The 27,094-nt window shown below is 43.3% G+C and overlaps 1 protein-coding gene across 9 annotated transcripts in view; it reads right to left on the bottom strand.

Annotated features, from left to right (window-relative positions):
- LOC118788668 (inositol polyphosphate-4-phosphatase type I A-like) overlaps nucleotides 1-27,094 on the bottom strand; it is a 66,367-nt gene that overhangs the window by 26,295 nt on the left and 12,978 nt on the right. For 8 of the 9 annotated variants that reach the window (XM_036544647.1, XM_036544649.1, XM_036544656.1 and 5 more), the window contains exons 3-13: nucleotides 7,268-7,498; nucleotides 6,796-6,840; nucleotides 6,118-6,236; nucleotides 5,333-5,449; nucleotides 4,302-4,381; nucleotides 4,002-4,113; nucleotides 3,795-3,885; nucleotides 3,176-3,323; nucleotides 2,519-2,649; nucleotides 1,465-1,569; nucleotides 1,082-1,190 (exon numbers count right to left, since the gene is read on the bottom strand). In XM_036544647.1, the coding sequence (XP_036400540.1) occupies nucleotides 1,082-1,190; nucleotides 1,465-1,569; nucleotides 2,519-2,649; nucleotides 3,176-3,323; nucleotides 3,795-3,885; nucleotides 4,002-4,113; nucleotides 4,302-4,381; nucleotides 5,333-5,449; nucleotides 6,118-6,236; nucleotides 6,796-6,840; nucleotides 7,268-7,367 (1,157 nt within the window). In that variant the 5' untranslated portion in view covers nucleotides 7,368-7,498. The remainder of the gene's footprint in view (nucleotides 1-1,081; nucleotides 1,191-1,464; nucleotides 1,570-2,518; nucleotides 2,650-3,175; nucleotides 3,324-3,794; nucleotides 3,886-4,001; nucleotides 4,114-4,301; nucleotides 4,382-5,332; nucleotides 5,450-6,117; nucleotides 6,237-6,795; nucleotides 6,841-7,267; nucleotides 7,499-27,094) is intronic. The other variant, XM_036544648.1, reaches the window with a different exon arrangement.

Below are 27,094 nucleotides of genomic sequence, written 5' to 3'. Positions count from 1 at the left end.
TGTGCTCTTAAGCTCATAGGCTGAGACTTCAAAGGACCATGGCCCTTCAGAACCAGGGCTAGAAGCACTAAGCAGAGAGGACTCTGGGATAGCAACTTATTTTTTGTTTTATTTTATAATAAACAACGCCCTAGATTCATGCTCAACTCCCACTTCCTTCTCAACTTTGAGTAAAAATTTAAGCATTACATACATACTTTTTGTTTGTTTCTCAGGCATTTTTAGTTCTTTCAAAGATGGCCAAACTCACAATATTGCAGAAGAAACAAAGACAAAAAGACCTTGCAATGACTCTTGCAAAGCTATAGCAGCAGGCTGTCAGGCCATTTGGTGGCAGTTCAGTTATAGTCAGTAATTGCAAATTCTCCTCCCTTAGTCATGGCATCTAATTAGTCTGAGATGTTCAGGGCCCGACAGCCATGGCGTATTGAATGCCAATTGGCCTGACAGGACATTAAGAGCGTTAACTGCTTGATTATGACACTGGCCTCTCACGCTTGTCCACCACTGAACACCAAGTCCCTGCTTTGATCTGCTTTTTTCCAGACATATTATGCATTACTAAGTATCCCGGGATAAAAATCTTTATACTTACAAAGTCATCAGTGCTCAAAAACCTTAAAAGGTTAAGCCGTATTCCATACAGTAGGCAGTTAGGCTTTTGATTTCATAAAAGTGTGTTTACGATACTTTCTGAAAGTGTCTGAATTTCCAGAACAAAGAGTAAGGAGTGACAGACAGCATAGCATGTAACAGAGCCTAAAAGGTTAAAGGCCTAGAAGGTTAAAAGGGTCAACCATAATTCCAAACAGTGGACAGTTAGGTCTTTGATTTATTAAAAGTGTATTTATAATATTTCATCAAAGAGTCACAAATCTCAAAGTAAACGGTAAGGAATGAGAGACAGCACAGCATGTAACAGAGATGAAGCAGGGACAGCCAGGTGAAGCAGTAGCAGCAGGGTGGCTAATGCATCGCTGAAGCGGTGGCAGCAGGCATGGCAGTCAAACAAAGCAGCCCACAGCCATCCCCACCCGCACCCCTCCATCCCCTGAATGACTCCAGCCTCTGTCAGACTTACTGCTTCTTGGCCTCCTCGAACTTGTGGATGAGCTTGCGCAGGCCGCTGTTCTTGAACCCCTGGCAGTGTGCGGCGGGAGCCCCTATTGTCACCACATCGTATGTGTGATCTGTTGGGAGGGGGAGGGTCACATACACTTTCATACACTGCAGAACAGTCAGAGATTACACCAGGTGCAGTACTGCACCAAAGTGGATGACACTTGTACCTGTCGGAGGACAGGTGACAAAGAAAAAGGAGAGAGAATCCTTCCAGAATCCAGCTGGTTATGAGAGATAAAAGACAGGATCTGATTGCAGCCTGTCTCAGAATTCAGCTGGTTACAAGAGGGATCTTACTGAAGCCCTGTCTCAGGACGCAGCTGGTTATGACAGGGGTCTTACCAAAACCTGTCTCATCCTGCACTCTCATCCTCTGGACGTGGAGGTTAGTGGGCATGAACTCCAGCTTCCTCTCTGCTTTCAGGTTACTGGCCTTGAAGGAGGGTCCTGAGGGTCAGAAATGGAGAGGGACAGGAGAAGGGAGGTGAGAGAAATTAAGGAACAGGGAGAAAAACCAAACAAACTATATCAGCATCACCTGGACTCCATGGGCAGCAGGTCTGCATACAATGCAGGTCTAAAGTACATCCACTGCCCAGAATTGATGGGCATCAGACTTTTCCCATCTGTATTTTATTACTAAATTGTTCAGGCATATTCCCCCAAGTTTAAATCAGCAACAACCTCCTGTGGACGCCACTCCACTTTATGATCCACAGATCAACTCCTGTCCCTTTTCTCCTCCCCTGATATGAATCACACCAAGAAGGGGACCACATTGTGACAGGCGCAGTAAGATTCCACAGGGTTCAAGGACATGTCCCCTCTCTGCTCAAAAGAGAGCCACTGCAGTAAAACAGACTGACTCTGGGGCTGATTGGTGAAGGCTCTGATCTTGGGATGATATTAGAGAGAGGTGGAAGTACTCCCTTTGGGGCTGACTTAGGTGGAGGTACAGACTCTGGCGTGATTAGAGAGAGAGGTGGAGGTACAGACTTTAGAGTTGACTAGGGAAGAAAGGGTAATGATAAAGACTCTTGACTTGATGAAAAGCAGAGAAGCAGAGAAATGCAGAAGAAGGCAGAGGAGTAAAGTGCTGACCCTGGTGAAATGATGCAGAGGAGGTGCTGAGTGTGCCTGTTTATGCAACAACAGCAGTGACATATAAGCAGTTCAGAGGAACAAAAGGAAATGCCACTAAATACTACACCAAATCATGCAGGTCAGTGTGAAACAGACATGCTCCTATAAACTGACCCTAACCATGCAGGTCAGTGTGATCCAAATGTACCGTACTGACCCATGTGTTAGTGCATGTCGCTGAGAGACGAAGTGGTGCTGTACTGACCCATGTGTTAGTGCATGTTGCTGAGAGATGAAGTGGTGCTGTACTGACCCTTGTAGTCATGCAGGTTGGAGAGGGTCTCCTGGTAGGTAAGAATGATCGTCTGGTACTGTGTGACAATTTGGCGCCGGAGATTCTCCCAGCAAGGAGAGAGCTCTCCCAGTTCTTCCAGCTCACACACCCTGAACACAGGCACAGTGGCATTAACACACACCTTGAACAGAGAGAAGGCTGAACTAACACAAGCCCTGAAAGTGTGACTGAGAAACCCTGAACATGGAAACAGCTTCATAAACACAGCACCTGCCTGCCATAAGTACTAGCTGAACACAGACACAGAGCGGCAATAAATAACACAATTCAGAAATCTGAGTAGAGTTACCACACAACACAGAGATGTATGATAGTGCTGTATGAGGACTGTATGAGGGCTGTATGAGATGTATATAAGGGTGTTATATAACAGTATTGAACGAGGGCTATATGCAGGCTGCATGAGGGCTGTATGAGGATCGCATGAGAGTACTGTATGAGGGCTATATGAGGGTATTGTATAAGCATTATTGTATGAGTACTGTATGAGGACTCTATGCAGGTGTCATATAACGGTATTGAATGAAGGCTACATGTGGGCTGTATGAGGGCTGCATGAAGACTGTATGAGGGTATTGTATCAGGGTTGTATGAGGGCTGTATTATGGCACTCACCTGGCGGCATCTTCCTCCAGCAGTAGCTTGACAAACTGTCGGGGGATGTTAAGTGACAACACACTCTCGGCCATCTGCTCCAGGATGCGTAAGTGGTTCCCGTCTGTGGTGGGGAAGCGGTACATCCTGGACATGGTGCCGCCAAACACTAGGGGGCAGGAAGAACATGACAGTCCTCCAGTGGTTGTAGCTCTCCCAAAAACGATCACTGCAACACTGTGTGTGATCATATGACACATAGGGTGGGTACATACATTTCCCATGACACCTCAACATCTCACACTATTATTTATTACATAACATAATTCAAGGATACCCCAAGAGTGTAAGCAGATGTAGGTGCAGAATACAGAATAAAGTATAAACTACAACTACAAACTCCAACTGCACACTCATTAAAAATAACTAATTTTAGAAAAAACAAGATGAAGAACACAATACAGATCCCAATTAGGAATAGCTAGTTGAGGGTTGGGTTTGGATGATATGGTCTATATGCAGATCCATGTGATTGTGAGATTAAAAGCAAACACAATGGGTGAAGAGGTAAATGCATTGCGAGCCCAAAAGGGCTACATTGACACCGGGAAAAGGGGAGAGGCACCATATGCAGCCTTACCACATTTCAACAGCGTGTCCTTGCATAAGGATGCATATTTCGCTCTGATTCCAAGGGATTCTGTCAGACTTTCGTCCACAGGGAGGACCATCTGAGGAATAGAGGAGAACAAACCTGAACACCTGACCCTTCTGACAGACACCTCACTGGAGAGCGCGTGATGGCACATGGACGTGGTGTATGAAGTGGGATCTGCTGGGGCCTCACCCTGCCGTTGATGGTGTCAGGCAGCCTGGACATGGACGGCCTTTGGTCCCTCTTCTCTTCCAGCTGCCACGCAATAACTGTAACGTTGCCCACATTCTCATTTTCTGCAGATCTGAGAACAGACCCAGGTTACTGGACTCTTTCCCAGGGTCACCAGAGGAGTACATTTACGCATGGAGATCTTTTAATCCCCACATGGAGTTTAATAAACACAGATAAGTTACAATGAATCCAATGGAGGATGGACCAATGGATCCAATGGACTGGAGAATGTTCCTAAAAGATGATTGGATGTTTTACCTAAGCATCAGGTGTAACCTGTGAAGCTTATCTTGCAGAAGTTCCTTCACAGTAAACAGAGCTGAGCCAAGCAAGTACATCTGGATAATAAGAGTCAAGAACATATATGAGTGAACTGCTTAATACACTGTTACACAATGAACACTCATTAACACAGGGTCACACCCTGAAGAACAGTCATTAACATACTGCCACACACTGCCATACTGAATAATTACAGTCATAAACACATAGCGCACTCTCACTAAAACAGTGTCAGTTGATGGGCGCTATCACAGACAGCCTCACAGATGTCTAAGTGCTTCACCATGTGCTGAAAAAGCAGCCGTGAAAATACTGCAGGCAGCACAATGTGACACAAACAGGACTCAATTCATCTGGCAATATGTCTGCTTCTTTAGCTGCTCTCATCAGGAGTGGTATAGGGATTTGAATGTCTTTTTAAATTAATCTGCTGTTCAAAAACCCTTTCAGACTCTCATCAAAGGACATGGAGAAAGAATAGCACCAAAATAATTTTGACTTATTAACTAGGTCTTGAATACTAAACCGAAAAATGGACGGGTGATCTCACAGTGAAATGTTTGAATAATCAAACATCCAATCCAATCCCGAGTGTGATTCAGATTTTCTCATTAAATACATCAGAATGTGCCTGTGTATTTCAGATTCTCTCATACTCCATGCCACAAATTTGCTTAGCAAGGGTGATGAAAATCCTGGATTCAATCAACACGTGTCCTTCTAGTACCAACTAAACGAGAACCTTCCTTTCTTCCATGTTATTCCATGTTACATGTGTCATGTGTTTTTTGTAGCTTACATGTTAAGGACACCCATCTCTCTCTTGAACTGCAAAACCAGTTTACCCACGGGTACCAATAAAGTAAACTGAACTGAACTGAACTGAACTTCCCCCGATAAGCTCAGTGGTCACCAAAAATAATGATAAAACATGCCTGCTTCACTGTCAGTCAGGAAGGACAGGTGTACATGAAACAGGAGCCCTAAATCCTGGCCCCTAAGCTCACCGTGCCCTGCGAGCGGTCCTTCACGTCGTACACCGACAGTTTGACCTGTGTCTGTTGTGTGATGAGGGAGTCCTGGAAGAAGGCAATGCTGCTCAGAAACACGGGGTTGCTGGTGCCCTGCAGGGGAGGGGGGTCAGGGGCCAGTCAGGCTCTCAAACAAAAGTTCACCTGGACATCTTCCAGCCACATTACACTATGTTTTGTCACTTGGCTGATGCTCTTATCCACAGTGATTTAGAAAGCAAAGGTAAAATAATGCATCTGCTAATGTCCCAAGAGCAACATTGTATACATAAAACAACAGAAAACATGTGACCATGTGCCAATCTATTGCATAATACTATAGTAACTTGTGTCATTACGAATACAGAAGCACAAGACATTTCAATAACAAATGCAATAATACCCTACAATAATAGACTGAGATGAAAATATTTAAGTTATTAAATTATTATTATTATTAGATAGGGAAACCATGATACAGTCTGAAGAGGTGGGTCTTCTATCTGTGGTGGAAGCTACACAGGGGCTGTGCAGAAGTCATTACCGTATTTGGTCACATAATACCACATCATCTCTTCAGGAAATTACCTTCATGTATATTTTTAGGCAAAAATATAGGTGGTGTGAGGGGTGCATGTGATGGTGTTCGTGGGCTATCCTGCTCAGCCATAACTGCCCTAATACTGGAATCAGTTAGGTCTTGTTTGCCATAGAAACAGGTTTTACAATACTGTCCCACCAATGTGTGGATAACAGCAACTGGAGCAGGTGTGTAGTCTTACCTCAATGATCTCCGTCTGGGCATGCTTGGTCCAGAAGGCCTGGGGTGGTGTGGTGCAGCTCACAGCAACGAAGCTGTTTGGCTTACGGTCCAGTGATGGAGTGGTGAGCTCACTGCAGGCTGAGAAGCAGACTCGCTGGTTACATCACCAGTAAGAACCACACACAAACCAATGAGGCCCTAAAAAGCTTCTCCTCCTACAGCCAGCCCAAGCTACAACCCAAGAGACTGACTCTTAATATTATCTGGAAAAATGACGCAGAAGATGGCCTACATTACAGCTAATACTAAATATACCACTCAAAAATGACTCAAAAAGTAAATGGGAAATAGAAGAACATAAGAGCTGCTAAAGCACAACAACAAATATAGAACTGATACAGTAAATAGGAGAAAATCCTTTTCGTCAGTATTGGGAGAGCTACTGGGAGATCCCGGGCTAGTGTCAGGGCAGTGAGGGGCTTACATGCAACGCCAGAAAAACATTACACCACCACTCCTCATGACGAACATGCTGCAATGACCACAGTTTAGTGCTGTGCTTGTAATGTAATGAACTCAACACATGTCCCCTTTGCATCTGACATTTAATGAAACGATAATGTAATGCCAGGTCTATGATTTCCCAGCATGCATTGTACCTCAGCCTCACTCGTCTGTGACCCTGCCCTCCTCTTACCTATACTGAACTCCAGCACAGGCTCATCCGGATCCAGGCTGTTTCCTATGGGAACACAAACACAGTAGGTATTCCATTAAAACTGTCTTAAAACCTGTCAATCTGTTATAGAACAAGGACAAGGAAAAGGCGCAGATCAAACTATCCTTCAGAACCCATTCAATTTAGACACTGATTTTATGAATATTAATACCAAAAAGAGAAAAGGAACAGTGATATGTTAAAGCTCAAGGCAGAATAACCTTGTACCTGCTCAACATTTGAAACAGGCATAAAAAATGAACATAACCATCAATTTATTCACATTACGAATCAAAATAAACCCAACGCAGGATCAAAGAGTATTCAATCCAGTACGAGAGGACTCATTTTCATCTTTAAGAAAAACAAATGAGATCACATGAGATGCTAACAAAGGGCGACATGGAGGCGGAGAGTGGTCCTCTGGTAAACAGGGTGACAGCGCGCTCACCTGCGAGGGTCAGTCCCAGGACCTCGGAGGAGAGGTCAAACGTGTTGGCACGGTACACCGACCAGGGCCGGTGGCGTGGGCTGCGTTCTCTGGCTGACATCTTGGCAGCGTGGGGGCGGGGGGTGGTCTGGAGGAGGGACGAGGCTCACTCCTTCTCTCCGTGGGGCCTCTGGCTCGGGCGCGCCACACCTGCGACTCGTCCTCTCCCGTTCACCGCGCTGCAAGGGGTGGCTGTGGGGACACACAGAAGGAGGAGGCCATCATGAGTGCTCAGCAAGCAACCGCTAACACCTGGAAATAGCTCCAAAAGGACATCCTCAGAAGCAGTCCGCAGGAAAAGGACACAGGAACATTTCACTGTCATATTTTGTTATGCTTTTCCCCTACATACATAGTCTTTTGGAAACATCATTTGGATGTGTCATCCTCATCTCACCTCAAGAAGAGCTGTACTCATGAAGGAACACTAGGGCATGCCCAATAAAATCCTCTGATACACTCACACTCCAACTGTAACTATTTCACACTGCAAATCACCCAGTACACTACAGTGAGCTAAGCACCTATTGGAGTATTGGCATGGTTTCACTGACATTATTTGGGCAACCTGCAGGTGTCTGACGAGTCACAGGGTGCCTGAAAACAGCAAGATAAGCAACCCCTACTGACATTCCCTTGCCTATCCCCTGTGGAATGATGCCAATTTGTGCTGCCACTGTGGGCTTCTTGTCATCTTCAGCTGATGACTCAGCTGGGATTGAACCCAGGATGTGGAGCTCAGCTTGTGCTCAAAGAGAACACTTTAACCACTGAGCTACTCAGGAGGCTTTTTTCTCTATTATATATGTGATAAAGCAGCTATTGCTCCTAATAAATTTAGTCTGGGTGCACCACTAAAACACCTCCCCTACATACTTCTGACTGACATACACAGCGGGTTACACCTGTTACGGCCCGGTCTAGGGTCAGACCGTAACAGGGAAAAAGAGGGGAGACCACGGTCGCGAACACTGGGGAAAGTGTAACAGAATTTATTACACTTAACATTTAAAGACAAATAAAACATATAACATAAATCAAGTGGGTAACCGGGAACACAAACTCAGGAGTCGACAAGCCAAAATAACAAACAAAACACAATCTAACTAACGAGAGAGGGAAACTAACTGACCTAACAAAATAAATCTCAAAACAAAAGATACAGTAAAACTTCCCTATCTCCCTTCCTAACGAAACCAACGTGAAAAAGAGATGGAAAAGAAAATGGCATCGACTCCCTACTTCCCACACCCAACCACAGTGTTACGAAGACCAAAAACAATACTCACAGAAACATAAGGACGAGAACCTAAACATACGCACAACGATGAACAATCAATAATAACACAATGCAGAAACAAGTGGTCTGTTCCCTTGCGCGGACTGAGCCTCTTTGAAGGGAGCGGGCCGGCCAGGAAATGATGGAAGGCTCCAATCACGGGCGAGGGGAGGAGACACCCAGCGAAGGACACACCTCGGGGAAGGGATGAGACGGACCTGGGGAAAACGTAAAACGACGCACGCACGCAGCCGGAGCAAAACACATATATCGGGGAAAACGAACAAACACAAACACAAACAGTAACGACCATGGTCGTAACACCCCACCCCTTAAGACAAAAACCATCGGCAGTCCTGTCTGGACGGTAATCTAGGACACAGAGCGTGAGAGCGCGTCGGCCACCACATTATCGGCACCTTTTTTGTGCCGAATTGTCAGGTTGTATCCCTGAACAATCAAAGACCAACGCATTAGGCGCTGATTCGAGTTACACATCCGATGAAGGAAAGTTAGGGGCTGGTGATCAGTAAAAACGATGACTGGTTCGGACGAGGACCCGATGTACACCTCAAAGTGCTGTAGTGCCAGCAACAGCGCGAGAGTTTCCTTTTCAATTATGCTATAGTTGAGTTGGTGTTTGTTGAATTTTTTTGAAAAGAAGCAGATAGGATGATCGATACCATGCTCATCCTCCTGGAGCAACACAGCACCAGCTCCAATAGCGCTAGCATCGATTTCCAATTTGAACGGCTTCACAAAGTTAGGGGCTGACAACACCGGGGCACTACACAGAAGACTTTTTACAGCCTCAAAAGCACACTGACACTTAGGGGTCCAGACAAAACTCTGAGAGTCTCGAAGCAGGTTCGTCAGGGGTGAGACTACATCGGAGAAATTCCTACAGAAACTCCGGTAGTAGCCGGTCATCCCCAGAAAGCGTCTGAGCTCCCGTTTACACTTGGGGGTTGGGAAGGAACTAATAGCTTGGATTTTTGCATCCAAGGGGCGAACTGTACCTTGGCCAACCTGCTTACCCAAATACGTAACAGTTGCATGCCCAAAGTCGCATTTAGCCAAGTTTAAGGTAAGCGAAGCATCTTGGAGGCGGGAAAACACATGGTCTAAGGTGTGGAGGTGACTACCCCAGTCAGGGGAATACACAACCACGTCATCGAGATACGCTTCGCAGTTTTCGAAATTGGCGAGAACTTTGGTCATTAGCCGCTGGAATGTAGCAGGTGCGTTTCGCAACCCGAACGCCATGACCTTATATTGCAGAAAATGGTCTGGGGTGGCAAAGGCTGAGATCTCAGAGGCACGATCAGTGAGAGGCACTTGCCAGTAGCCTTTCAATAGGTCGAGCTTGGTAACAAATTTTGCATGTCCTATGCGGTCTATACAGTCTTCCATTCTCGGAAGAGGAAATGAGTCTGGCTTGGTTAACGCATTTACCTTTCGGTAATCCGTGCAAAACCGGTGCGTTCCATTGGGTTTAGGGACAAGTATACAGGGGGAACACCAAGGACTCGAGCTCGGGACAGCCAACCCGTTGTCAAGCAGGTAAGCGGCTTCACTCTTCATGATTGCCCGCTTAGCCGGATTAATGCGATATGCATTTTGCTTTACAGGGCTATGACCACAAACATCAATGTCATGCTTCAGGACATTGGTTCGAGAAGGGGTATCAGAGAACAACGATGGGTACTTCTCAACAAGCTGCCTGATATCCACCTGCGCAGACTCTGACAAATGGGATATCTTCGAGGGAAGCGCTTGGAGGGTTTCGGAGTTTGGCAATCTTGCACACGGGACGCTGGCGCTACCTTGAAGGAGTCCGTCAATCTCGGGCGAATATTCTGATGGGGACACTACCTCCGTTGAAGCAGCAACTGTAACAATAGGCGCGGGCGAGGTAGAAACCTCAAGCCTGGAACGAGACACATAATGCTTGAGCATGTTTACATGGCACACACGAGTCTTTTTCTTTCGGTCGGGCGTCTTAATCACGTAGTCAGTGTCACTGATTTTTTCCAAGATAGTGTTCTAATCGCACCGGTTTTAGCATATGTGCTAAACGGCAAATCACACCGGTGTGACCATATGCGCGAAATGGTTAATTATTTAAATTTACTTCAGAGAAAAAAAAACTTTAGCTCTATTGGCCCATAAGAAACGTTTAAAAAATTAAGCAGTTGATTGGGTAGATGTGGCCAGGTTCATAAGGTCAATTTGGTTTTCAAATAATACGTCACTGCTACTGGACAGCATGGCAGCAAAATGTCAGAGAGAAAATATGATGGCGGGGCACAAAAACAAAAAGCACAGCAAAGAATGGCTGAAAGAACACCGTGACCAGGATCTACTAAAGAAATCGCTAAATATTCTTCGCAAATTGGATTTTACCAGCCTTATTAAGGACCTCTCTGTCAGAGAAACAAGGAAGAAAAACTTCAAAGGTAGGACTATGTATTTATGATTGTGCTGCTGTTGCATTATTGCTGTTATATTAGGGGTGGGAAAAAAATTGATTCGTGATATATCACTATTTTTTATAGCACAATACTAAATATCGATACATCTTCCCAGAATTGATACTTTCTGTGACGTCATATGCGTAATAGTGGCACTGCACTGCTTTCACTGACAAATGTGAGCCAAGAGTGGCCGAGAATTCCACCAGGCCTGTAGAGGGCGCTTCTAAACGCTTGGGCTATTGAATACTGTGACACGAATAAAAATAGTGCCAGTAAAATCGCAATAATCAATACTATCGAATCGCATAACTTGTAGAATCGCAATATATTGGAATCGCAATACGAATCAAATCGGCACCAAAGTATCGTGATAATATCGTATCGTGACAAAAGCATATCGTCCCAGCCCTATGTTATATGCTGCTGCTGTGTTAATTGTATTTTTATGGCCTTGTTTTATTTGAGTATTGCACAGCGGTTCGATTTGTGTCTCTAATGATGTTGTGATTTTGCCTCAGTAAAACAGGGTGTTCTGTACTGCTGCAGATGTTGTACCTGTTGGTTTAGAAAGCTAAAAGCTGTTAACAGCTTGCATATGCACTGAGAATGCCTTTTCTCTGTAGCATTGCTGTTTATAGTAAAGGCTGCCTCAGAGTGAATGTGTGCATGTGTGCGCGCGCGCGTGCGTGTGGGCCCTGTAATATTCCTAGGACGCTTTTACACTAGTGATGATAAGTTTCACCGATTCGCATCGGTGCACCGGCATAAAATTTCACGATGCGATTGCCCCGATTAAAAAAGTGTCATTCAAAAGTGTCAAGCATCATTTCTAACATCTTTCCATCGGTAAAATCCGATTTATGTATATATAATTATTAGTAGAGGCCCAATGTCTTTATTATTTAGAAATGTGACGAATAATTTTATATTTAGATTGATTCCTCCTCTCTAATTTTTTTCTCAAGCGCGCGCTCTCCCTCTCCACTGCTGTCAGTGGCCAATTCTCGTCAAGTCTCTCGGCCAAGTCTCGCGCGAGTCACAGACTATCATGGAGGAGGAAGAGCTACACGTTCCACGGAATTGCTACAAATCAAATGTTTGACACTTCGGATTTTTCAAGACAGACAGACAATTTGACAAGACGCATGCCATTTGCAAAATATGCCATGTCGCTATAAAGTACACAGGCAGCACGACTAACTCAAGTACTCACCTGAAGCTAGAGAAAAAAAGTATAAGTGTAAGTATAAATGGCACTTTAGTTAATTTGTGATTTGCTGTCTGCTTAAGAAGAACCAAAGAAATAAAATCAAACTGTATGTACCGTATTGAATTGCATAGCATCACAGTCTTTTGCATCGCATCGTATCGCGTTGAATCGCATTGTGTTGAATCAAATCGTCGCACTACATGGCAATAGGGGTGAATCATATCGTATCGCATTAGTAGTTGCCTCATATGTATCTTTAATGTATCGGATCGTTGGCAATGCATGGAGATGTGTATCGCATCGGTCTCAGTGATGGAGATGCACATCCCTATTTTACGCATGGCACTAAATTACTTCTTTTCTGGTAAAGCATGATGAGTAAGGGGGGGGGGGGCACACAAAGAATAGCCTAGGGCCCTGACCACCTTAATCCGCCTCCGCGTGTGAAGATACAAAAACGCCTATCGTTTCATATTATGCTCTATCGTTTATTTCGTTGTGTCGCAAATCACACACTTTATTTTTCGTCATTTGGATGACGCTTCGCGTTCTTCCACACGGCAGGGATGCAGGCAGGAAATTTGCATGAAGGCAACACAAACAAACGTGGAGGAGAGTGAATGCAGTGTAGCATAGTGGTTAAGGAGCAGGACTTGTAACCGAAAGGTTGCCGGTTCAATCCCCGCTGGGACACTGCTGCTGTACCCTTGGGCAAGGTACTTAACCCACGATTGCCTCAGTAAATATCCAGCTGTATAAATGGATAACATTGTAAAGAACTGTAACCTATGTAAGTCGCTTTGGATAAAAGCGTCTGCTAAATGAATAAATGTAAATGAATGTGACAGAACTGTAGTTGAAAAGTGTTTTCTCTTTACCTTTTTATTAGTGATGGGACGTTCGACACCGAAGCTCGCTTCACTTCCGCAAAGTATCAAATTTGTATCAAATTGCCATTTCCACGTGACTGATGACGTCCGAAACGTCGTACGTCGCTGAACGATTCGAAGTTTTGGCGCTATCCCATACCCATGAACTATAAAAAAATAATGGAGAGAGAACCGGCAGGTTTTCGGTGTTTCATAGTGAGCCGAGATAAATTGATATGTAAAATATGGAGATGACAAGTGGAAAGCGTCGATCGCAAGTGTGGGAACATTTCGACCTGTTATCCATTAATTGTAATGTTCAGACATTGTATCCACAATTATATATTCAAAAATATTTTTAATATTTAATTTGTTTCTTTAGCCTAGGTCAAATCACTTAGGTGGGCACATACCCAACCTGAGTCGATAGGCATGAAGCCTCGGTCATCACAAGTATCGATGGTAGCTATACTGTATGCTGTCATGGCAGCTATAATTCAAGGACAACGCATTTAAACATAATTTTATTGTAGCAAATAGAGACAGGTAGCAACATACATTTCTTGCAGGACTTTAATGAGTGATCGAAGATCAGACTGAAGACACATCACGTTCTTAGGCTTCCACAGTACATAACGTTATGAAACTGAAATCAACCAGGTGTTGTGTGCAGTCTTCCTCCGGAGTGTCGAGGTCATGGCTGCTGTAATTTCTGCAAACCACCAGATGTCACTGTGTCTGTCTTTGATGCTTCGTTCGAAGCTTCGGATCTTTTTTCGGCACAATCAGGAAGAAGCTTCAAAAGCCTCACAAGGCTTTGTCCGTCCATCACTACTTTTTATGTTTTATATATTAATATTTTATATTTTGTTACATGCTTAACCCTTTCGCACGTAACTTATTTTTATGCTATGTAGTGCATGTTACATTACATGGTTCGTTATGTTTTCATTAGCGTTATTAAGCTTCATAGTTTTCAGTTAGCATTTGCTATATTTTTTAACGTTAAATAGCTGTTTCCTCAAAGCTAAAATTAGCTAGAATTTTTCCAGTGTAGTGTTTTAATCGCACCGGTTTTAGCATACACACTAAAGGACAAATCACACCGGTGTGACCGTAAGCACGAAAGGGTTACGCCTTGTTTCCACACAGTTTTGTTTGGTGTCCGTAATTCAGTATAATATACGCAATATTCCCTCTAGTGTTCAACGCAAGGAAAGGGAGATGGATCAAAACGTAACTCTCACTTGTGTCGGTGTCATCATAGAATGAATGCAACGGTGAAGCAACCTCTATTTATAAGTCAAATGAGCGGCAATATAATGGAGGGAAATCACAGCGGTAGAAGGGGAGGGAGATAAAGTTTTCATATCAAAGTGATAAAGTGTATTTCTTAAGATTATTGGTTAAAGCACAGTGTTTATGTCGATGCAAAAGGTTGCCTGATTACGCAAATTCCTTCTTCAAAATATGTTTAATGAACTCTCACTTTTATTTAACTTCGATCACGCAACTGAATTGAAGGAAATAGCCTGTTAGCCAATTCGTTTTTCCAATGCCATTAACCTCCTGGCACACAGTCCACACGGTCTCTCCAAAATCCGCCGCAAAAGTTAATTTTTTCAACGCACTCGAAGGCAAATTCTGGACCTTAAAAAACGAAAGGAGGAGTTTCGCAAACACATCGGAGATCACGAAGGTTCCCATAGGAATGAATGGACTTCCGGTTGACTCGCATACATACACAGAGCTATATGGAAACGAGTCGTAAATTGAAAATTTGCACAAAGGTTCTAAATAAAAGGAGAAAAATAATCAAATGTGAGTAAGTACCTTTTATTTGTCGAGTATGCAATTCAAAATGTAATAAGAAATAGGCCTTTCCATGTGGTCATTTTATATAAACTATTTATTCATTGAATTTACATAATATGTGCTATATCGTGATATGTATCGTTACCGAGATATGAAATTACCTATATCGGGATATGAGATTTTGGTCATATCGCCCAGCCCTAGGTCCAGCTGAGTACAAGTTTCAACGGGTCTGTGGGGATCAAGGACAAACGAGATGTGAACAACTTGAAAGCCTGCTGGAAAAGCTTAAAAGCAAAAGCGAAAAAAGACGCTGCCCAGGAAAGGAGGGACACTTTTCTCAGGAGGACCCCCGGCTGGGGAAATGGATCCGTCATCGCAGAAAATCATCCAGATGATCCCACAATAAATAGCCCCCTTGCGAAACCAATATGATGATGATGCAGTTGCTGACCAGCCAGCATCAGCAACATCGACCTACGAAAGTGAGTTGCCCGGAGCTTGTAATATTGTGTCAGTTCATTACCAACATTACGATGTCTAAAAACATGAAATGTAACATTAGCTAGTTAAACTTATTGTTAAGCTTGCTAGCTAGCGAAGCAACGTTATGTTGAATGTGTCTACCTAACGATGTAAGTCTACATTTCATGTTGATGTTTGCATGTTTTAATATTTGGAACAACAAAACATTGAACAATTACGCTTGCTTATCTAGCTAGCTAGCCAGCTAGCAACATGAATCACTTGCCTTAGCTAACATTATCTTGATTAATTGTGCGGTACCAAACTACTTTTCAAATTCTGTTTGTCTTTTAGATAAGCATGATGAAGATGTGATGCCTGTTGTCCCCTCCGCTCCTGCCATCATCACAAAACGTGCCAGCGATGGAGCAGCCCAAGATCCAGTTCAGCACTCTAGCCCCTCAAAGAGCAAGAGGCAGAAAAGGGACTTAAATGAATACCATTTTGATGTACTGGAATTGGAGAAAGAGAAGAATATAAGTCAGATGGAAAATGCAGTTACAGAGAGAAGTGCTTCTTTTACATAAGGAAGTACTGCAGCTTCAAAAAGATAAACTTATGGCAGGCTTACAACCATTGCAAACTCTTCTTAATGAAGTCTAGTGTAAATAGATGAGCTGTTGGAAATAAACTATTTTCAATTGAACTAATCTGTTTAATAGGTATTTTTAAGAGGTTAATAGGTAATTTAAGTTTGTTAACTGGTGACAGTAAAAGTCATCAAACACAGACAGTTAACAAGATGAGGAACAAATGGAGCACTGTAATGCACAACATCAGCTGTTAGTGCATCCTTGCATGTTACATCAGAAGTGACATGGCTCACAGACGTGTTCTCGGTGCAGACACAGACAGCAGTGTGTGTCTCCGTACAGTTGTCCCAGCACAGCCCTTTATAACGGACAGTCCAGCCACACTGTTGAATCCAGCACAACACACTCTTAACACGGGTCTGCCATCACATCTCAAAAAAAGAGCTGACTTCCTGTCATTGTGTGCATAAACAGAGAGGGCCAAAGACAGAGGTGTAGGCCTATTTCATTCACTTTATTTCCATTGGTGACATTGGTTCTATTGTGGCTCTTGGCTCGCTTTTTCTTACAGCACTATTTGATGACACACCATTGGATGAGCTGTTCCTCTCTGCCAGTAAGTTTGTGAGTTGTGGTGCTTTATGTTCCAGAGGGGGCCGGAGAGCCATCTGAGACTGTACTCGGGGGAATGGCTTACTGCCCCACAGCCATTTTACAAGACCAACAACAAAAGTAGCGCTCACTGCTTCTTGTGTCCCTTCTGCAAACACACTGCTGGCCGTGCTGCTTGCTCAGTGACTGATAGCAAGCAACACAGAGGCTGCTTTCAGCAGCTGCCCCTGCTCTCTTATAGAACTATTCAAACATCCCAGGTCAGATGTCTAGGTGGTAAACAGACAAAACTGTGGTTAAGACCATGTATGACAAACAGCACAGTGCTAAGTGTCAACAGTTATTTCATCTTCACAGATGTTCTGACAGCCCCCTCCCCCAACACAGTTTTCCAAACTGCTGTCCTATCTGCAGTGCCATTGTGCTCCATTCAGCCCAAAATTCACCCCTACCCAGCATTAGCAGACATACAGACAGGCACGCAGAGAAACTGAAACTGCGACCCCTCAGAATGGCTACTGCTGGTGGTTCCTTTAAACACCTTCAAGTTTGCTGGGGTGTACTGAATCCCACAGGATACTCCTCTACTCTCTCTTTCTTGCCTCCTTCACTTCTCTCTCTCTCTCCTCACTCCTTCTCTCTCCACCAGCTTCCACAGAGACTTCAATAGTACAAATGCATATGTGTAGTTTGACACCATCACTACTGTACTTTATCACCCTGTCCCGATACCAGTACCCAGTGAGACCTCAGATCCCAGCCCGATGACAGTTAACTACCAGCAAACTTTACTTTACAGAAAGGCATTCAGAGAGCAGCACTGCAATGTGTAAAGAACCATCACCTAAACAGTATTTTATCAACAGCTTCAACAGGGCCAATTTAGCCAAACACAGTGTAAGGATCCGGCTATTGATCCTCACGAGTTTCTCAGGAAAGTTGATATAATTCAGCCGCATTTTTTTCAGTTTGCACTGAATTAACACCTTCAGAACCCTTCACTCTTGCATGAAAGAAGACTGCAACAATAAAACCTTGAGGCACACAGGCATTAACAATTTTCAATTTCAAGAACAAAGCAGTACATATTGTTACACTAACCCATTCAGAAATTTTAACCCTTATAATTAACCCAATAGACTAGGGGTCGACCGATATAGTTTTTTCAAGGCCGATACGATAATGATTATCGGTGACAAAAATTGGAGGAAGAGGAGGACTCAAGAAGGAAGTTAGGGCAGGAGGTAAAAGGGCTTAGAGAGGAAAATAAAAGGCTGAAGGAACAAGTTGTCAGTAATTATGAGGAAATCCTCCATGCCCTCAAAGGTAATTTCTCTAGGAAAGAAACATTTCATGATGTAAAACTGCAGTGTGCCCAAACATATTACAGTTGTGAGCTTTCATGCCCTTATTGTTAAAATAATAAGGCTGCTTCTTATTGTAAATGTGATTGTCTGGCTCATTGCATGGTAAATATAATTCTTAGATTAGTCCATCACATGTTTAATGAATTAGAGACTTTAAACTTTCCCTGAGCATATCTTAAAGGACAACATCGACAGTTTGGCAAATAACACAAATATCTTACTTGTTTTGACATGTAATAAATGCATTTATGCATCTTTATAGTGAATCATGTCATTCTGAAGAACTTACCAGCGCTGAATTCCTCCCCAGCAGTTCGTAATGGCAGCTGTGGCTCTGAGTCGAACAGCCTCTAAAGCGTATGAAATACCTTTTTTAAAAACAATTGCAAACCTCCAGTGCTGTGACCTTGAATCCAAACCAGCCTTGGACCCTGAGAAGATCGATGCCATAATCGGTGCGTAGGATGCATTACTTAGACTTTAAATTACAAAATAAGTAAGAGTTCTGTCTGTACTATTTTATACTATGTTAAAGGCACTGTGTATAGAATTTCTTGTTAGTATTTTAATTATTTCGCTGTTCACCAGTAAACAAATGAGAACATTCCTTCTGCAAGAGTGTATCTAGAATAGCTTCTATTAGCTATTTTCAGTCTGAAGGCAAAATCCTTGAAATCCTCTTTTCTGATATCCTTCTGTATTCAGAGTCTGTTGTCGTCTTGCCCGGCTCACTAACGCGCAAAAATCAAAACATCAATATTGTTTGTGCAATTGATAAGGGATTTGTTGGAAGCGTATTTGAAACTGGAGATATTTCATATTTTTTGACACTGTGTTGTGGACAGCAAAATCCCACAAGATACATACAGGACCTTTAAAGTGAATAGTGCTTATGGTATTTTAAGTGACAGTAAGCCTTTTTTGTTTTTATTATTTTACAGGGCATGCTATGGAGAAATTCAAAGAAGTAACGGTGCAAGATGTCCGGAGGATCATACGCAAGAAGTGCAACGACGAATGCTTCAAACAAGTGAAGGCAGAAAAGATGTGAGCCTGCATTTCATGTACAAATAAAAAAAAAGCGAAGCATATTGTTACTTAGAATAACCATGACCCTTGTTCATTTTAACATAGTACAAAATAGTACAACCAGTTTTTTTTTAAAATATACAACCAGTATTCTTACTTATTTTTTAATTTCAAGTCCATCCTACACACAGATTAGGGCATCAATATTTTCAGTGTTCAAAGCTGGTTCAAGTGCTTATGCTATTGTTTAGCCCCTTTCGGACTGAAACTAGATGGCTAGATTGCATGACAATATTGCTTTAAAGATTAATTGGTGTGAAACTGTTTCACTAAACAATAAATGTGTCTGAGTCACATTTTGTGTCTTGCATCTCAGAGTTTTTTTGGTAATTTGAGTTTCTACCAGTAAGGGTATACAATTAAATTCATAAGTAATTCCTTTATTTTAAAGATGTCAAAGAAAGTTTAAAGAAAGTAGTATACTTCTTGTAAAGTTTAAAGTGGAATTCATACCAGACACATGACCCTTAGTGTTAAAGTATTATTTAAGTAAGCGGTTAACTTCCACTTTACTTCACCCTAAGTGCACTTAAGTGACTATGTTTACTTGTTGCTAATTGACACACTTGAAACTCATTCTTGAAACAACAGCAAAAACGTACACTGAAGTAGATTTAATTTAAGCATAGTTAGTATATACTATATATATAATACTATATATTTATAAATATATTTACAATGTATTTATAATGCATTATCCACACATTTTGATTGAATTACAAATATATTTCCTATATATTATTATATATTATAAGTGTATTAACAGTAATCTGAAAGGTGGATTCAAATATACTCCAAGTTGAAACAAAGTACATTTTTAAAAAGTACAGAAAGATGTACTTAAGTATATTTAAGTGCATCTTAATGGTGTCTCAAAATAGTACAGTCAAGAACACTTAGTTGCATTTAAGTATATCTTTAGTAGCACTAATGATATATCATTGGCATACTAAGTACATAACTAGTACACTTGAAAATCTTTACACACACTTTAGTACATTAATCATGAGTGCATGGAAGTATACTAAGTATACTTAAATTAAGTATGCTTCAGTGTACTTTTTTTTCTCCTGGGGTATTTGGCCACACCTGTTTTTCAGGGTTTGGGCTAGGCCCCTTATCTCCAGTGAAGGACAATCTTAATGCTTCAGCATACCAAGACATTTTGGACAATGCTATGCTTCCAACTTTTTGGCAAAACAGTTTGGGGAAGGCCCTTTTCTATTCCAACAAGACTGTGCCCCAGTGCGCAAAGCAAGGACTATAAAGACATGGTTTGATGAGTTTGGTGTGGAAAAACTTGACTGGCCCGCACAGAGCCCTGACCTCAACCCCATCGAGCACCTTTGGGATGAACTGGAATGGAGATTGCGAGCCGGGACTCGTCCAACATCAGTGCCTGACCTCATAAATGCTCTACAGAATGAATGGGCACAAATTCCCACAGAAACACTCCAAAATCTTGTGGAAAGCCTTCCAAGAAGAGTGGAAGCTGTTATAGCTGCAAAAGGGGGACCAACTCCATATTAAAGTATATGTATTTGAATACGATGTCATTACAGTCCCTGTTGGTGTAATGGTCAGGCGTCCGAATACTTTTGTCCATATAGTGTATGATAAGCCCTGTCTATACCCATGTTTATTAATGATAATGCGTAACAAAACTCACGTAAAATGCTTTTAAATGTGTGTAATAACTATTTCTTTAGTTTTAAGTTAATCAACCAAATATTTAGCATTTTATATGGTGTTTGAAATGCACACCATGAATAAACTAGTACAATTAGCCTAGGCGATGGCCTAGAACTCAATCGATGGATTTTTGTCTTTTGAAAGCGATAAAACAGTAGAAACGATGTTTGCGCACCAAATGATTGTATGACTGTTTAGGTTAGGCATATTTGTTGTTTAATACAGATATTTTCTGTTTCTGTTACATGGCTACCTTTGAAATTGCCAGCAGCTGCTGAGCATGAGGAGTTTAAGAAATTAAAAACTGTGAGTAATTTATATAGCCTATTTTAAAACAGACCTAGCGCCCCCAATTCTGGTAAATTAAATCCCTTGCTGGTTATTGCGAACGAGGCACGAACAAGTCTGCAATGGTTAGCTACTTGGTGTAACAGTTCATTAGTCAAAATAGGGTGTGGCCTAGTTTTTTTTTTAATAAAATTCAAGCCTCCATTAGCCTATTTACAATAACACAAAAATAATTGTATTGCTGGAGCAGCTGTGTCATGGGGTCCTGGTTCCCCAAACATGGAGACAAATCCATACTTATCCCGTTCATCAGGGATATCTGTTGGATTTTGTTCTAATTTTAAAAGTAAACGAACCGGACCAAAAGCGCGCTTGGAGAAAAAGCTTTATTTGGTGATGGAATCCGGCAGCATCTCTGCCTGCAAAGCTTTAACTCAGAGAACTGTTACTGTGATCTGCCTTTTATATCCATTACTCTGTTCTGTACATCAGTTTCAGCCAGCTGTTGGGGCGCACACTCCAAATCCTCCTCATCTTCATCTGAAGTGAAAAAGAGAAGCAGGTGACAAACATGATGAACACCACCCTCGGCACCATCCGCCACTCTGGTCATCTTGTAATTCAGGTCTGATTCACTTCAGCAATCCTGTACGGGCCTTTGTAAACTGGAGCTTTCAGTCTAACCAAGTCACCAACATGGAACAAAACCCTGCAGCGTTTCATACTGTAGTGTTTCTTCTGTGTGGTGTGACTGCTTGCCAGAGACTTTCTCATGTGGTCATACACGTCCTGCAAGGTTGAAGTGAGCTCCATCTTGTAATCAAAAACACAGTCAGCCATGCGCCCAGGGCTTGGTGACATCCACAAATCAAGGGGTGTGTTCAGGTCTCTGCCATACAAGAGAAATGCAGGGGTGTCTCCTGTACTCTGGTGTGGAGCTGTCCTCAACACAAAGGATTTCAAAGGTAAGTGGAGGTCCCAGTCCCTATGTTTTTGTCAAATGTAAGCGCGGATTGCAGTCTTGATAGTATGGTTTACTTGTTCTGTCTGGTTAGACAGTGGATGATATGCTGTAGTCAGCCTGTGGTCTGAGCCAAGGGCAGCAACTACTGCCTCCAAGAAGTCTCTCACAAACTGGACACCCCTGTCCGAGACCAGGTGTATGGGAGCCCCATGTCTTGCAAACACCTCAGAGGTGAACTTATGTGCTGCAACCACTCGTGAACAGGCTAGATTTCCACCCATTTGGTGAAATAGCCAATGAGGACTAAAATGTGTTCATTCCCACAGCAAGATCTGGGGACGGGACCCATGAAACCAACGTCAGCAAAACCCCGCGGGTAAGTAGCAACCACTGGTTTTAGGTAGCCTCCAGGCTTCTAGTTGGTCGGCTTGGACAGCTGGCAGGTTACACAGGACAGGACATACTTCTTAACATCCTCCCGCATGCCTGGCCAGTAGACCCGCTTCTGTAAGCACCCAAGAGTCTTGGTTATGCCCAAGTGGCCAGCCATGGGGTGGACATGGAAGTATCTCAGCAGAGTGCCCCGCAGAACTTCTGGTACATAGAAACGTAGGTCCTTATGTGGATGCAGCCAGCAGGAAGCCCCCTTGTCCATGAAGTAAGCCAATCCATCCTGAATACAGAAGTCCGACGAATCCACACAGGAGCCGCTCTCCAAGTCAGTATATAGTGATGAGATGACCTTGTCAGCCCTCTGGAGCAACTTAAGCTGTTTCTTATCTTCCAGTACCAAGAGTGGCTGACGCCTGAAGTTCAACGAGCCAACTGTGGCATAAGGTGGTAATAGGTCCACAGGCTCAGAGGGATCGCTGACAGGGTTTCGCAAGGGGGCATCTGGCACTAAATTGGCAGAGCCAGGTCTGTGGACAACCTCAAAGTCAAAGTCCTGCAGTCGTAAGCACCATCGAGCTAGCCGCCCTGAGGGGGAGGGCCTCATCAACCACCTTGAGCTGTTGTGGTCTGTCACCACTGTGACCCTAGAGCCCTGTATGGACGGAAATGTTCCAGAGCCCAAATCACCCCTAGGCACTCATTCTCTGAAGTGGAATATGGGCATTCAGACTTGTGCAGGGTACAACTTGTAAAAGTGACAGCCCTCTCCAAGCCATCCTCACCAGTCTGAGTCAATGCAGCGCCAAGGTCCACATCACAAGCATCCGTATGCACTGCAAAAGGCTTCTCAAAGTCAGGCAAAACAAGGACTGGCACACTGATTAACTGCTGTTTTAAGTGATCAAAAGACTCCTGGCAGTCAGTAGACCACTCAAATGGAGCATCCTCCCTCATGAGGGCAATCATCAGCTCGGCACTACAGACATACCCTGAAATGAATCCACGGTAGTAACTTGTCATTCCTAGGGACTGCCATATATTTTTAACCATCTTTGGTGTGGGAAATTGTCTGACTGCAGCCACCTTACCCTCGTCAGGGCCAATGCCTTCCGGAGTCACCAGGTAACCTAAGTAGCGCAACTTTGGTGTACAGAAATGGCACTTAGCCAGCTTCAAGGAAAGACCAGCATCTGCCAAATGACCTAACACACTGGCGAGGTCTGTCAGGTGCTGGTCGAAGGTCGGTGAGGCGACCACAATGTTATCAAAGATACACCATGCAACAGTTGTGGGTGAGTCCTGCCAAGACAGTATTCATCAACCTTTGAAATGTCACAGGTGCATTTGACAATCCAAAAGGCATTACCTTAAACTGATAGAGTCCTTTGTGTGACTGTCTTTGGTCTTTAGTCTGGGGCCACTGACACCTGCCAGTAACCCTGTACAAGGTCTTGAGTGGAAATAAATTTACCACGTGCCAAAAAATCCAGAGTTATCCACTCTTGGTAGTGGGTAGGAGTCCCTCACTGTAGATTTGTTCACTTTCCTAAAATCTACACAAAATCTTGGATCTGTGCCTGGCTTTTTGACTATCACAATTGGGGAGGCCCAGGGCCCTGATGCATGCTCAGTAATGCCATCCTCCAACATTTTGGAAATCTGCTCCTTAATAATCTTTCTTTTTCCAGGCAAAGCCCGGTAGGGAGGAAGACACACTGGTTTTGCAGTCCCAGTGTCTCCAAAGTCCAAAGTCTCGCAACAGGTGAGCCAGTTTTTCCTTGTTGGTTTGGGAATCCTTAAAGGTCAGGCAAGCTACATGGCCTTCCAAATCCTCAAACTCTCCCTCCAACAGGCATTGGTCCGGCACTTCCTGTGGCTGGGTGAATATGAACGTTGGCCTGAATCATGAAGTCCGTCCCCAAAAGAATGGGACAAGACAGGTCCGGGATTACAGCAAAGCGATGAGTAAACGGGTGCCCCATAAACGCCATATGGGGTGCACTACTTGGCCAACTCAAATGGGGAAAAATTCCAAGGGAGAACAATTTCACCTTCTATCCTACATTTAACAAATGTGGACAGATGGACTGCTGAAATGGACGTGCCTGTATCAAGGGTTGCCTTCAGTGAAACCTGATTGATGACCACCATTGATATCAGTGGAGTTTCTTTGACCTCCTTGGGCTGGTCCGCACAAAATTAACTGTGTGAGAGCCCTCTGCCTGTGTTTGCACTGATCTCTGACTCTGTTTTCTGCTTAACATCACAAGTTCTTTGAAACCTATGTGGCCGAGCACCAGAGTTACCTCCAGGGCACCCAAAAGTGCTTGGGGTCTCCTGACCCGACTTATCAATTACAGCTACACCCCCCCCCCCGCTAGGTTCAGCATCACCTCCCTGCCTATTTTTCCTGCAGTTCCTATAATTGCGCGTAGTGACATACCAGGAGACAAGAACTTGTAGCAGTTCAAGTCTTGGCGCAGGGGTTTCTGAGGGGCAACGGAGGTTCTATTAGTAGAAATAGGCCCTAAAGCAGCATGTAGCTCATGGGCAGTCGTAGCTCCATTAAAGTGGTACGTGTGGCAGCATGAAGGGCTAGCCTATACTGATCAGAGACATGCTGGCAGATTACTTCAATCTGTTCTCGCTCAGAGGGCGGTTGATTTAGTCGCTTGAACTCAGTCACCAGGAGAGCGACAAAAGTGGGGAGTGTCTCATCCGAAGTTTGAACTCTATCCAAAATCCCTCTCTAGATTTTCTCTTCATTGTCTGTTAGCCGGAACGCCTGTCAAAAAAGATCCGAGAAGTGTTCCCATGACAGTAGGTGGGGCTGCATGGCAGAATACCACTTCTGAGGCTCCTTTTCAAATAGCCTTGTCAACTCAAGGAAAAACTGACTGTCAGATAAACCAAGCTTTGTCTTGTACAAAGAGACAGACTGAAGCCATTCTTCTGGGTCGAGACACTTACCCCCATCAAACTTGGGTGGCACAAGTTCAGGATGATGACCTGAATTAACAGCAGGGGTCTGTGGAAGTAACTGGTCGGTGTGGCTAGTGATATACATCCATAAGACAGTATATCTCAGAGGACAGCAGTGATCAACATAAGAGAAGAATAGAAAAAAAAATATCAGAAATACTCAGTCACTGTATGTACTCCCTTTAAATTCAACAGTAACAGTCCAAATGAATGGGTGAGTTTTTTTGGTCCATTCACCCACTCACACACAATTATTAAAGACAAGGTGCCTTTTTCTCTGCTCCTGAAGTGGTACTTAGCTCAGTTGTCCGCAGAATCCAGTCGCATAAAAAGTCCTGTAGCTTGTCTCCTCTCCTGTGTAGGGCTGTAGTAGCCGGAGTTCACAGAGGTATGTCGACCTATCAGAAGCATGCCTTTCCTTTCCAAAGTCCTATCCTTGCATGCACAAGTCTCTGATGCCGCTGCACACAATTTCCCAAAGCAAATCCAGTCACAAACATAGTCTTGTTGCTCAAAAACAGGAACTTGGGTCACACACAGAAAAAACAGCGAAGGAAAACCTCCCTTCTAAAAACGTAGCGAGTAAAACATAAAAAAAAAACTGTAAGGAAAATGCAAAACCTGCTTCAGTGTTCTTGGATGGTCACCTAATACAATCAAATGACTAACTCAATTGTCAAAGGGGGGTTAGAGACAAAGGGAATTGATCGGCATGCCTTGATGTTGACAATGACCATTTGGTTGCCTTCCACACCACACCCTTTGTTCCTGAATGAGGTGCAATATCCCCATCCCTTCTGGTGAGCAGGATGAAGGAGGAAACTCTCTGGAGCCTTGAAAACCTTACACATGTAAATGTCCATTTGTTTCTCTGCCATCCAATCAGGGATGGGAACCTGCATTTTATTTCAAGTTTTGGGTATATAAGCTTGTACCCAAACATCATTTTGTAATTGATCTGCCTTGCTTTTACCCGGTATGTTTCATACTGTAATTAAATAGTAGTTTTTGCTATGTTATTAAATTGCTATTAACCTAAACTTTGGAACTAAGAGTCTTACTTCACAAGAAGGAAAAATCCCTGGTGAAAAAAGGGGAAAATATCCAACGGTGGGCTTTGATCAAACATTATTGTTGCCATCACAACAGTGATTGAGACTTGATGGCTGCTAGAGTATTCTGTTAGCATGAATGCAAGTTAACTAAAAGTCCATTATGAATTCCAACATCAGTTCACTTGCCTTATCAGCGTTGACTACAAAAGCCACATTCCAAATTTACTCACTGTCCAGTGTCCAAACTTTTCACTCCGAGGATGTTCATTCACAGTTCGGGTGCCATCTGTAAGGATCCGGCTATTGATCCTCACGAGTTTCTCAGGAAAGTTGATATAATTCAGCCGGACACAAAGGAATAGTGCTGTGCTTTGTTTATTACACTGCAGGATGCCATAGGCTCACGCATGGTTAACAGGACCGTCATTAGAAGAGGGTAAACCATCAGAACCTCATGAATTAGCACTTAACTGCGAGAGCATGTCAGCCCATGATGCACAGGTAGCAGAGAGCGTAGAAAAGGGCGCGACAACACCCTTGACCCCCCAATATGACGTCATCATAAGCTGATCATTACAACAGACAGAGATACCAGCTACATAAAATACCAGCTTCAGACATTTTGTTTCTCTCCACTT

The sequence above is a fragment of the Megalops cyprinoides genome, chromosome 14, assembly GCF_013368585.1.
Source record: "Megalops cyprinoides isolate fMegCyp1 chromosome 14, fMegCyp1.pri, whole genome shotgun sequence".
Classification (NCBI taxonomy): domain Eukaryota; kingdom Metazoa; phylum Chordata; class Actinopteri; order Elopiformes; family Megalopidae; genus Megalops; species Megalops cyprinoides.
Note: the sequence above shows the minus strand (reverse complement) of the source record. Positions and strands in the feature narration are given on the sequence as shown.